The sequence below is a fragment of the Tenrec ecaudatus genome, unplaced genomic scaffold (genome assembly GCF_050624435.1).
Source record: "Tenrec ecaudatus isolate mTenEca1 unplaced genomic scaffold, mTenEca1.hap1 Scaffold_229, whole genome shotgun sequence".
In the NCBI taxonomy this organism is placed as follows: Eukaryota; Metazoa; Chordata; class Mammalia; order Afrosoricida; family Tenrecidae; genus Tenrec; species Tenrec ecaudatus.
Window position 1 is genome coordinate 32,861 of NW_027458501.1, and position 13,911 is coordinate 46,771.

Consider the following 13,911-nt stretch of genomic DNA (forward strand, 5'->3'; position numbering starts at 1 on the left):
TGGGTGTCTATGAATTTGTTTCTCTAGTCTACTCAGACTAACACATTATGGTCCCTTGGGAGTGGAGTACTAGATAAAAGAATCATAAAGATGGAGAGTGGATGTTTGTTTGATCTCTGCTTCATGATAGTGCTTCTTTGGCTAGCCAGAAGTCAGATATGGCCATGCAGTTTACTGGATAGTTTTCTGGAAAGAACATGGGAAGTTAAAGTTTGGATTCTTTTCATTGGTTGTAGTCTTTGGTTATTCTTGTGTGAAATGGTGAAAATGTGATTAATGTATATTTTGAGCTCAGGGGACAAAATCACCCCTTGAATTTCTCAGAGTTGCTTAGTGAAAATGGCTGACAGAAGGTCAAAATGGCTGAGAGAAAGCTGGCTGGAGGGGCAGGGAGCACTTCAGGCAAGACGGCAACTGAGTAACACATAGCAGAGGGACTCTGCAGAAATTAGCGCAGGAGAGTCACTAAGGGGGATGTTGTGCACTGCCTGGTTGCAGGAGGAGCGTCATAAAGATAAACAGGCAAATATCCACTCGGTTTTGAGGAGCTGGGGGCTTTGTCTTACCACAGTGAAGGCTGGCTAAGGTCTAACCTTAGCCCCACCACTGTCTCAGCCAGAGACGGGATCATCTGGAGCTGGCACAAAGGCTTTATCTTAACACAGCCACACTTCAACTCCGAATTGTGGAAGGGTTTAAACCCCTCCAGCCCCAGGGTCAGGGATGGGGTTAAGCTATATTGTTACTTTTGTTTCTCACTCTTCCTTCTTTCCCACTACAGTTTCAACAGGCTCTTCTTTTTTTCCCTCTCTCTTTCTCTTCCTTTTAATCTCACACACCACTGCCAACCTCCAGGCATCTCCTCTTATCCTAGGGCTTTCACTCAACAAAGAGGCTAGAGATCTTAATATTACAATTAGACAATTTGACCTGATAGATGTGCACAAAGCTATTCACCCAAATACAAAAGAATTTACATTCTTTTCAAGCCCACATGACACATATTCAAAGATAGAGGTGCTGGGGCATTAGATGAATCTGCATAAGTTTAAGCACATTGATATATGTACCTCTCTCTCTGACCACTGTGCCATAAGACTGGAAAACCAACAAAAGGAAGATGAAGAAAACAAGGACAAACAATTGGAAGATGATAACTCTCTTGCAAAAGGAGTGTGTGCTGGCCCAGATCAGAGATGAAATTAGGGAATTTCTGGAAATCAACAAGAATGAGCACATGATGTACCAAAACTTATGGGACACAGCAAAGGCAGTTATCAGAGGAAGTCTCATAGCAATACATGAACACATGAAAGAGGAAGAGAGACTTATGATTGATATGCTGGCACAAAATTTACAGCAACTAAAGCTGAGTCAACAGGACAAACCTATTAATAGATTAAGAAAATAAATAATAAAAATCATGGCTGAGATTCAGAAGAGGGAAAATAAGAAAACTATGGTAAAATTAGTGCTGCTAAAAGTTGTTTCTTTGAACAGATAAATAATTGACAGGTTTTTCTTTTCTAATTTGTCATTTGTTTTTTTGTTGTTGTTTTCTTTTGTTGCTTTGTTTTGGTCCGTCATGTTTTTGGTGCATATTATTATCTCTGTAGGTCTATCTAGATAAGATAGGCAGGATAAACCATCTGGAAGACAAAACGGGACTGACAGTATTGCAGGGACATGGGTGAGGGACAGGTGGGGGAAAGGACATGTGTGTTAAAAGCCCAGGGACAAGTGAACAACAAGTGATCCAAAAATGATAGCAACGAATATGTAGGAGGCCTGGTAGGGCTTGATCAAGGGCAATGTAACCAAGAGGAATTACTGAAACCCAAATGAAGACTGAACATGATAGTGGGACAAGAGGGAAGGCAGAAATGATCACAATGATCTGCATATAACCCCCTACCTGGGGGACGTACAATAGACATGTGGGGGATGGGAGACATTGAACAGTGTAAGATATGAGAAAATAATAATAATTTATAAATAATACTTTATAAATTATCGTGAAGGCAGGAGTGTGGGGGAGGAAGGGAGAAAATGCTTAGCTGATACCAAGGGTTCAAGTAGAAAGAAAATATCTTGAGAATGATGATGATGGCAACAAATGTACAAATGTGCCCGACACAATGGATGTATGAATGGATTGTGATAAGAGTTGTATGAGCCCCAATGAAATTATTTTAAAAAATAAAAATAAATAATGAACCCTGGCTCTGGCTTGATGCTGTCAGAGGCCTAATGCCGTATTTTCTATCAATAGAAGCGTTTAGATAATGAGTAAGATAACTAAATAAGCATCGAATTTGACTGTTTTACGAATAGAGCTTAGGATCTGATGCTACTCTGTTTATACTGATTTTTTTTCTGTTTATTATTATTGATATATGATTGATAGAAATGATTATTGGGAAATTTGAAAATAGAGAGCTTGTAAGCCCACTTGTTTCTCGTCATTAAAACTGGATTGTTAGATGGGTTTAGGACACACCCGCAAAGAAGGCTTTGAAAAAATAAGCTCTGAAAAGAAAAGTGTCTTCAGTGTTGAGGACATTTAAGGGTGAAGAGACTTGCCAAGGGCTGTTGACAGATTGACAGGGGGAAAAAATGGAACTCTTTGGATATTTAAATTTTGAACTCGTGGTTTTGTCAGAAGCTGGGAAAAAATCTGGAACCATGAAGAAAACTACTCTCTGGGGCTGAATATTACAGGGAGCCTGTGGGCAGGCTGAACTGCTTGCTAGGCGACCACCCAGATCCACTTGTTGAGTGGAAGTGGGCGAAATGCAGCAATAAAGAGACAGATTGAGTCTGGCCACTGACACTCATGGACCTTGTTTCAGGAACGTGAAGAGAAAACGAGGGTGGGTTGACTGGTCTGAAATTCATGATCTAGCGCAAGGGGGCTAGGCTTGTTGAAAATTTGTGACAGTGCCCATGGTCTAGAAGCGAGGTGACCAATGGGCACCATGTGGACGCTGAGTGAAGCAGCCCACATTGAGTTGACCAGAATCCGACCAGATGAAGAGATGTTTGAGCCTGTGAAGTAGAGATATTGCTGCAGACTTCATGGATAGCCTGTTCTGATTTGACTTTACTATGGATGGGGAGTTCACAAGGTTCTAACTGGGATGAAGGTTCCTCAGAACACGGCTGATGTAAGTGGGCAGTATAGAAATTTTATACCTAAAATGGAGATGATAAAGGCATGAAGTGGTTGGCTACAAACTTTCATAGGTGCTGGAATATGTACATAGGATTATAGGTTTAAGTGTGTGTTCCTTAACTGCGATGCTTAGGCATAGAATATTGTTTTGTCACTTATATAATATGTTTAAATGAGGATGGCACATACTGAATGGTACACTTATTAGTTTTATCTTGTTAGTTACAGATATGATTTTATTATTTTTTTGTTAAGAGTTATGTATGGGTAAAAAGTTGTGTAAAAGTGTCAACTTGACAAAGGTTGGTCTGTGGTAGTTACATATTCTGGTGTCAACTTGTTGAGGGGTGTTGTCTAGCATGTCAATCAGGTCACAGCTTGATAACCTCATTTAGGCGTGCCACTGAGATAAATAGCTTACTGGAGGCCAGATAGATACAGAGGCCAGATAGATACAGATAGGTGCTTCATCCTCCTCCGGACAAGCCACATGAAGCTAGACTGATGGCAGATAGAGCCATGGAGCCACATGGAGACTCATGCCAGCCCTGAGATGTTTATAATGCCACTGGATCCACAAGACTTTCCATCCACTGGCCTGTGATCTTCCTGCATTTGGCATATTGCATGTGTTTCGTGAGTCTGAGGAGGATTTTATAGATTGGGATTGGACATATGTGCTAATATTGGATTTATGGACTTAATCTGGACTTGGGGTGAAATTTTTTCTCAATATTCAATTGCTCTTGTGTATAAAGCTTTCTCTTAACACCTATGAGTGTCTATGAATTTGTTTTTCTAATCTACCCAGACTAACAGGTCTTTCAGCACAGCAACTTGACCCATTATCCTGCTGTCATAGCCATCTACTCTTCCTGTCACGTGTATTTCTACATACAGCACACACTTGTACACATATCCACACAGTTTGGACCCATCCACTGTATACATGTACACCCACTATATATACACACCTGATACATGTAGTCAATGCTACATGTATACACCCAAACTATAGATGCGTCTGTCATACACACACACACACACACACACACACACACACACACACTTAACTATACACACACACTATATATGCACATGATACAAGGTGGTACCCTCCCAGAACTGGAATTGTGCTGGGCAGAGTAGACCTTTCATAATATGACTTTTTCTCCCTCTTTGAGAGCTCCGAGTTGCAGCGCCACCTGAGAAGGTTCTCTCTGGTCACAGTGAATTTTTTGTAAAAGCGGTTTCACTGGAACCTTGTTTTTCATGATGGCGAATTTAAGAGAACAGCATGCAGCTATGAAACTTTGTTTCCTCCTCAGGAAAAATGCCAAAGCAACTGTTGTGATGTTGAATACAGTTTAGAAAGACAGTGCTATGGGAAAAACTCTAAGTGTATGAGTAGTTTTCTCATTTCAAAAGAGGTGAAATGTTGATTGATGGCAAACCTCATTCTGGACGTCCATCATCTTATCGAACAGATAAAAATGTCGATTTGTAGTGCATTTGGAATTCGTTCCACCAGGTTAGACTGTTAGTCAAGCTTTCTATTAGAGGATCTGAAAAGATTTCATAACAGTGTGCGGCAAAAACAGGCCTGATTTATGGCAGACAGGGGACTGGTTTTGCCACCATGATAATGCACCTGCTCACACAGCCATCTCAGTGTGCCAGGTTCTGGCAAAAAGCAGAATGTCTCTCTTTCCCCATGCACCTTACTCACCTGACCTTGCATTGTGTGACTTTTTTTTGTTTCCTCGAAGAAGAGGGACATGGAAGGATAACTATTTGAGGACATAGAAGAGTGAAGAAAAACACTAGGGAGGTGCTGTCAGCCATCCAAACAGATGAGTTTGAAAAATGTTTCCAAGAATTAAATTGCAGATTTTACAAATGTATCAAGTGTAATTGAGAGTACTTTGTAGGTGACAAGTTTGTTTTGTAAAAGAATTTAAATGCATGCCCCATGGTTGCTGGGCACTGTTGGGCAGGTACAGCTTTCCAGCGATGGCAATGGGCCAGAGCGATCCTGGGATGCATGCATGGGGCTGTTCCTTTTCAGCAGCCTCCATAGCCCGGTCACTGGTACATGGAAAAAAATTAAATACATAGCTTTGAAAAAAATTCCAGGTTTTTTTTGGGGGGGTACCACCTACTATATGCACACAAATTGTAAGGCACACAAACTCATGCCCACCACACACACTGCTAGTGTACGTAAACATCATAAACACAGTGCCTACACATCCCTTCACTATACATTCTGTATGCATTCATGCACAGTATATTCATATACATGCACTCTCTACACACCCATACTAAATTCACTGCAGAGATATGAGTGTATACACAGTATATAATACCTTTGGGGCATAGAATGTCAAACTGAGGAGTGGGCGGATTCAGTCTTTCGTTTGTGGAGCACAAAGTCCTACCCCTCTCTTGATACCTCTCACCTGAGAATTGCCCATTTGCACTGTCATTTTAGGGCAGAAACTGGAAGGAGGCCAGGGTGGTAGAGTCTTCTGCATTATTTCAAAGTAGAGTGTGCCATATCTTGTGTGTGTCTCCACAGTTTGGCTATAGAGTGTGATGTTTGACCATGTCATGTGGTATACCTGTTAGATAGATAGATAGATAGATAGATAGATAGATAGATAGATAGATAGATAGATAGATAGATAACCTACTTACTAACAGGTATACTAGCTCTGTACTGATGTCATATATATATATATGACAGCAGGAGAATCAGGTGGACATGGTATAGGGGAAACCCATTCTGAGCCTCATATTTTCTAGAGTAAGTGGCTAGAGGGTTCATAGCAGTTCCAGATGCATTTGAGTATCTGGGACTCTCCATTGATAGCCATGGTGCCCTCTTCCACCTGCAAACAGAGTAAAATACCTGCTCTAGAGTGTTGTCCAGTTGGCACGCAGAGCACCCAGCGTAGCTTAGTAAGCTCGGTAAACAAGCTCCTTCATTAGAGAATTGGTGACTCAGTGAGTACAGGCAGAGGAGGTTTCTGCTCCCTTGAGCCTGACTCAGGAAGTGTACTGCTGGGAGAAGATGAAGGATGAAGGGTGGAGAGTATAGCCAGGACAAGCCTGGTGGTCATCAGAGAAGGGACCGGAAAGAGTCCAGGATGAGCCAGAAAGAGCAAGAGGAGCATGATTTAAGCTGTGGGGCTGGACTTGAAAGGGCTAAAAAATAGCTAGGTATCCTTCTATCTGGAGGCCAGCGAGCCGGTGTGTCAGAAAAGAGGAGTTAAGGGTGATTGAGCAAGGTATTGAGGGTCCCAGATCCAGATCCCAGCCAGCAAGGCAGTGAGGAGAGGGTAGCTGAAGAGCCATGAGCCGGTTGGAGCAAGGTGGTTTTTACTCTGAGGGAGGCAGGAGCGCTGGATGCCTGGAGCAGAAATGTGATGACCTGAAGGCGTGGAGAACACTCATTCTTACTCCCAGGGATTCCTGACAACACATATTTACTGGAAAGGGCTCTGAGGTAGAAAAAATTTAAGGGAAATATTTCTTGCCCTTGTGGATTCATAGAATATCTGAACGTAGCAGGTCAGCTTTCCGCTTGAGAGACTTTACCATCATCGTAAGACTCCCCTAGCTTGCTTAGCTGAAAGCTGCTTGCTTCTGTATTCCCAGTAATGTGCAGTTTCACACACAGGGAAGCCCACTCTGCTTTTGGAGCCTCTTAGGAATTTCTCCATGATGGCAAGCCCCTCTTTAGGCTCTTCCTTTGTGAGGCCCTGTGTACCTTGTTCGTCATGCCAGAGAGATGCGGATAGTTCACGGGCTGCACTTACACACCCAACTCACACTCATCCTCACTGCCATTGACTCAGTGTGGACTCATAGTGACCATACAGGACACAGTAGGCCTGCCCTGGCAGTTTGCAAGCCTGTAGCTCTCTGTGGGAGTAGAAAGCCCTGTCTGCTGCCTTCTGGCTCCAGAGCAGTCATGGCTGCTTTGATGAATCACGTCGCTGTGCCCAGCCCTCTCACCTTTGCTAGAAAGTGAAGAGAGCGATAACTGGTGAGGTTGTTCTTGCTAGGCAACGTGCAGGTTTGTGCAGTGGGGGACACGAGAAACAAGAGATTGGGCTGAACAGACGTGCGTGCTCACAGCACTTTCTTGGTCCCTGGTGTACAGGCCACAGAGGAGAGCAGCTGCCACACGACCACTTCGTCCCTCGTGTCCATCTGCTCAGACCGGCACCTCTTCTCCGGCATCGATGACGGCACTGGGTTTGCATGCCCTGAGCAGGTGGTGGCTCTGTGGGCCCAGGAGGGCATTCAAAATGGCAAGGAGATTTTGCAGGTTTGGAAATGGATGGCCACAGCTGCTCCACTGAGAATGGGCTGAGGGTGGGGTGGGAGCCCGAGAGGGTTACTGTGCTTGGCCTCTGCTCTCTGGCTTCCTTACTCCTGCTGCAACAGAGAATCCCAGACAGGGAAATTCTCGGGAAACTTTTCTTTTTGGCTATTAATATATAAAAATTTTAATTTTGAAAGAGCATAAATAAAATACAGAGAAAACAACAGTGATAAAAACACTCTGAAGGTAGGTTTTCATGTATTAGATACTTCCCCCTTTGCCATGCTAACCTTTCAGGCTTGTTGCTTGGACAAGGCAGCACTCCGATGGGCGTTGGAACAAGCACACTTTTGTGGTGGCATCAGAGTCAGAGAAGGTGCATGTGTATAGTCAGCACTGACCACTACATAAGGGCATGCATTCTGCCAAGTCCTTTGATCAAAAAAGACCTAGGTGGGAACTGTGCCACTTGGCTCCACAGGCCAGCCTCGCATTCCTGGAAGCCATGGGGGTTTCCTGCCCATGCTCCTCCATTTCTTCTGCAACTGGCCCAGGAGACTAGCCTGGTGTAGCTCTTGCTCTTGGACTTAGTGTCACACTGTGCAGTAGTCAATTTAAAATAAATATAGCAAAGATTCATTTTTAAACATTCATTGTTTCATTCTGTATATGTGGGTGGTAAGATGCACATAACATCTCTTTTTAAGTTTATTTTTCAAAATTCTGAGAGAGAAGGAAGATTTCATTTTCTGTAATACTTTTGACCATGGCTCATGTCCTCTGATACATAATTTTTCTACCAATACAAATCATCAGTGTGTGTGTGTGTGTAGATAGATAAATAGATAGATAGATAGATATTATGGAGATATGAAATATGTGTCAGGATTCTTTACATATATTACGTTAGGAGTCTCTCCCAGAATTCTTTTAGCTTGAAATGGTAAAAACTCAACTCCAAGTGGCATAAGAAAAAAGGAGAATGTAAAATAAAATAATAATTTATAAATTATTAAGGGTTCATGAGGAAGGGGGCAATGGGGAGGGAAGGGGAGGGAAAAAAGGAAAATGAGCTGATTCCAGGAACCCAAGCGGAAGGCGAATTTTGAGAATGACGAGGGCAACGAATGTATAAGGGTGCTTTACTCAATTGATGTATGTATGGATTGTGATAAGAGTTGTATGAGCCAAATAAAATGATTTTTTTTAAGAAAGAATTTTAGTGGCTTACAGTGGTGGGCAGTTGGCAGAGTTAATTTAGCCACTGCTCTCTGTAAGTGCCTGTATCAGTACCCTTTCATCTCTAACTGCTTCCAAATTTTCCTTTGCTATCAAGTTAATTTCAACTCATCATGATGCTAGGGGGCAGAATGGACTTACCCCTTTGGGTTTCCAAGAATTTAAATCTTTATGGGAATAGATAGCCTCTACTTTATTCCTCAGGGAAATGGGGTGGTTCAAACTGTTGACCTTGAAGTTAACATCTTATTGCATTACCCACCACACCACCAGAGCTCCTTCCAGTGCCCTTATCCTTGGGCAAAGTCTCCTCTCTATAGCTCCATACAGCCTTTATAATTATTGGGTTTAGGTGGGGGGAAGGGCCCCTCTCTTGCTATTAATCCCCATGAAGTACTATGCATGGAGTCATATTCTTCCTCATGTGTCCCTGGCTCAGGCACAGTGGGATCTCCTATTGACAGCCTAGGAGTTGGAGTGGGGGCGGCCCCAAGAGGAAAAGTCTCAGGCAAATGGGAGAGCCAAGGAAAATGGAGTCTGGAGTCAAATTGTTGAGAGACTTAAACTCATCTTGAATGTCCCTTGGGATTTATTTCTAGAGCCTCGAATTCAGTGTGGATGAGAAGGTGAACCTTCTGGATCTGGCCTGGGCTATCGACAACAAGCTCCTGATGGTCACTGGTGTCATTCAGCAAGCGGCCCTGGCCTCCTACCACCAGGAGCTGAGCTACCTCCAATAAGAGGCTGGGAGAGGTTGTTTCAAGGCTAGGGGTGTGGTTTGTTCTCAGGGGTCCGGGACTGGCAAGGGTCTGGGCTGCTGCCTTGCCTGCCCCCACCACCCTCTATAGGCAACTTGTGATGGGACAAGGAAAAGGGTCTCTGGTGTAGGGAGAGACGCTTTGCCTCTTCCTAATAGGGCCTAATGAGCAAGGGGCCGCCTACGGTTATTCTTGTCACAGGTCTTGCATACTTGGTGAGAGGCTTAGAAAGCCAGATCTCAAAATCCTAACCTAATCCCCTTAATAATATCCCAAGCAGCTGAATCCAACTTAAAACTTATGTGACTGACATTTTTCTTGCTATTATGGAGGTGCAAATGTTCTCCAGACCAGCCCACGGGGCCCCCAGGCTTAAGCCAATTGACTGAAAGCGCACAAAAAAAAATTGCTTCTTAGACCTTTTCACTGAGCACAACGTGGCAGTTGGCACCGTGTTCCATTACAACAGAGCTCTGCTTTCACTCAACGGGTTATTCATGTTGTTCTGCTAAATAGATTCACAGGGACAAAAGTTGATAGTATTTTATAGAAAGATAACTTTTCCAACAGTTTTGTTGGCATATAAATCATGTATCATACAATTCAGTGGTTTAGACATATTTTAAAAGAATTGTGTAGGCGTCACCACAATGAGTTTTAGAATATTTTCTTCATTCTGGTACCCGTTATTATTAACTCCCCATAGCCCCCAGTCTCCCCTGCCACAACCGGAAGGAGCTATTAATCTAATTGCTGTTTCTATAGATCACCTATCCCGGATTTCATATACAGAAAATCCTACAAAACAAAATAAACACCAAAAAACCTCAATTCATCTTTATGCTATTCTAACGCCAACCATCCCTAACCTTCCCATAACACTCTTCTTAGCTAGATTCGGTCATTTATTTCAGTGACCACATACAATTCACAGACAATATTCACAATTATCGAGTTAATCCGGGAAATGTTAATGATACAGGTCTTTTGTCTACAATACCATGCTGATAACCACCTCTTTCTCTGGTCCCAGGCCTCTCAGTTGCATAGTCCCTTGGCTTCTGCTTTGTTCCATGGGCCAGGAAGCCTACCACTCTGCCTCGTGTTCTCAGTGTTGCTCCTTGCTCTGTCTCATGTGCTCAGTGCCAGGGCTTCTGCTGCCTCCACGACTTACGGCATGGATCTCACATGTGCCCCACTGATGGCTCTTATTTCTTGATGGACACAGGATTCTCTCTCTCTGCTACTGAGATGCCGTGCAAGGGCATCACTGTCCGACCCATCTATGAGTGTTTCACATACCCGATTTGCCTAGTCCCACCCAATTATTTGATGAGTGTTACAAAGATATGGATAGAAGAGCCCTTTGGATCATTTCACTTCACCCCGGGCTACCTTTTGGCTCTTCTAGACATTGCTCCTTTAATACATGAAGAATTGCCTCCTGCCCACTGACATCTAGGATTTGTTTTCACAGTCGTGGTGACCCTGTTAACAGTCACTCGTACTTCAGTCATATCATCAAACCAGCATCTTCTCCTCGCCTCCTTTTACCTGAGCCCATGGTGAAAAGAGGACACTCTTCAATGGGGACTTTCCCTTGACTTGTTCTTTTTCTTTTCTTTTTCATATTGATACTAATACACCCATAAAAACTGGTAAACCAGCTACTTCATTACCACTCCCTATTTTAGATATCCCATTGCTAAATTGTCAATCCCTAACAACCAGTCCTCTGAGGAGACAAGCAAATTTTTGATCAGAAGAATCTTTATTTATGATTTAAACTTTGAGCATCTGTTTCCATAAATATAATCCAATCCAGGGAAAGCCATCAAATTAGAGCAATGTATGCCAGATCATAGTGTCAACATTTATCTTGTCATTCATTTGGGTTCTGGTCAACTCAGCCCTAGAATCCAAGGTAGATCAAATAGGTACCAGTATCAAGCTTGGGAGTTCACACACACCTCCCTGTACTTTAGATTAACTGGCCAATTCATATATTCTCATCAACCCTAACTCCCCATGGCCTAGGTCCTGATCATCAGCTTTATAATTCACAACTCATGAAATCTCCCAATGTCTTCCCCTCTTCACTCACATTTTCAAACTTCAGACCAGCCAGCCCCTCTCTCTCATCTCTAGCTTCTGGGGCCAGATCAGCAGGTGCCAATAGAACATGCCAAAATGCAGGCTGTGTCATCAGTGCGGCAGTTCCACCACTCCCACCCAAGTGGACCCAAGTGTCAGCACAGTGAGCATACTAGGCTGCCGCCAGCTCCCTTAACTTCAGTCTGTCAGGAGCCATTCTCTGAGAGGAACACACTTCTCCCTGCTAAGATGACTCTAAAGGCAGGCAGCTCAAAATTCAAAAGGCCAAACCGATTTTTCTCCTACTCATTCTTTCAGTTGTTCTGGGTGGATCTGCATGTCTTTGCAAATAAGTGCAAAAGTACTGGTAGCAAAGGTTCTGGGTGAGGCTTCCATCCACACTGGTGAGAGCTTTCACTGCTCTCTCCAAACCAAACCAAACCAAACTCACTGCAGTTAAGTCAATTCTGACTCCCATTCAGCCTATAGGGCAGGGGGTAGAGCTGCCCTTGTGGGTTTCTAAGATTGTAACTCTTTACAGGAATAGAAAGCCACATCTTTCTCCCATGAAGTGTCTTGTGGTTTGAACTGCTGAACTTGCAGTTAGAAGCCCAGTGCGTAACTACTACACCAACAGGCCTCCAATACTCTACTTGGACTTAAAACAAAAACCCATTTCTTCAGGGAAAATTCCTAACTCCCCTTTTAACAAATCCAATAAGAATAGGCTGAATGTGAACATACAAGCTCTCTGTAATCATAAAACTGAGTATTTGTTTCTATCGCACATGATACCTATTTATAACACTAGTCAGGAGAAACCTCTATCCAACAGTCAGCTAAACACATAAACCCAAATATATCATCCTTTTAAAAACACTCAGTTCAATGTTCTTTTCTCCACCCAGATTATCCCATTCGTATGTCTACGGACTTGGGCCTCTGTTAGGGTACATCCAGGAAACCCTGGCCTTCTTATTAACTGTTTTGTTTAACCAGCCTGGTATTTCCTTCAGGCCACTCCAGAGCACTTTCACGCCCTTGACATCTCTTACATTTCTTTCAAGCACTGCCATTGTTTTAGGTAGGTACCATCATGTAGGTTTTGACCTTATGCATCTATGCCAGGTTCTGCAATATCCTCACAGTTTTTCCCGTTGAGCCTCCTGTTGCAGCCATGGTACCAATCGATCGCATCGAGAGCCTTCCTCTTTTTCACTGTCCCTTTGCTTTATCAGACATAATGTCTTCCCCAGGGGCTGGTCTTTCCTGACATGTCCAAAGTGTGCCCATCTTAGACTCTTAAGGTGCACTATAGCTGTATTTCTTCCAAGACAGATCATTTTGTCCTTTCAGCAGTCCATAGTAAGAATAACCAAAGGAATAATCTAAGAATCAAAATTTTCACTTCCCTTACCCTGACCTTTCTTTTGTAAAACCCCATGCTTTCATGAGCCTGGAGCCATTGCAGTTAATTCCACTCTTGACACCAACTGATGAAATGCCGTACGTCTGACCTCCTAGCTACACGAAGGGGGAGATTCCAATGCCACACCAGCCCAAGCTAATTGCCACAAGGCAGAATGCCTTGACCCTCTATCCTTTTTTTACCCTTATCTGATACCAACATCCCTCAGTTGGCACGCTACCTCTCTGTTGGGTTCAATAATGTATTGCAACGTCTTCAAAAAAACTTACAGGCAATGTTCATGGTTATAGAATTGCTTAAGGAAGCTAACCAGTTACAGAACGTTAAGGAAACAGGTTTTTTGGTCTGCATTGCCTCTTCTCACCCACGATGGTAGGCATCTCTTTCTTAGTGTTGCACCTCTGCCCTCTACCTCATGAGCTTAGCACTGCTCCTTTGCTTTGTCTTCTGTTCTCAGTGCCTTGGCCTCTGATACTTCTGGTGCCTCCACTACTTCAGGCAAGGATCTTACATGTGCTCACTCCTGGTGTTTCCATCTTGATTAACATGGAATGTTTCTGTCTGCAACTGTTATCATTCACTCTTATATACACAGTGCAATGGGAAAACCAACAAATTCCCTCAGTTAGCATTTCACATACCCTATTTGCTTGATATGGCCCCAAAATTTGGTGGGAGTTACAAAGACATGAATAGAAAAGCCATTCCAAGTAATTTCACTTCAACACAGCTGCCCTCACACCCTCCACCACTACAGGAACTCTTTCAAGGAAAAGCAGCTTGCCTCCCTGTAACACCTCTCCCTTATGGAAAGGTGAGAAACTTACCATTGCGTCATTGCTTGCGTTATATAGCTATTAAACCACTGGCCTGAATCTTT

At 43.2% G+C, this 13,911-nt stretch overlaps 1 protein-coding gene and 1 non-coding gene across 2 annotated transcripts in view; both read left to right on the forward strand.

The window, feature by feature from the left end:
• Positions 1-9,490, forward strand: part of LOC142436349 (ninein-like protein) — a gene marked incomplete at its 5' end in the record, with an annotated part of 30,514 nt that extends 21,024 nt beyond the window's left edge. Inside the window, 2 exons of the mRNA XM_075540057.1 lie at positions 7,347-7,514; positions 9,350-9,490. Coding sequence (XP_075396172.1) covers positions 7,347-7,514; positions 9,350-9,490 — 309 coding nt within the window. The remainder of the gene's footprint in view (positions 1-7,346; positions 7,515-9,349) is intronic.
• On the forward strand, positions 5,143-5,274 carry LOC142436350 (small nucleolar RNA SNORA84). The gene has a single exon (XR_012781897.1). It is a non-coding gene; the product is annotated as a small nucleolar RNA SNORA84 (small nucleolar RNA).
• Positions 9,491-13,911: the final 4,421 nt, after the last annotated feature.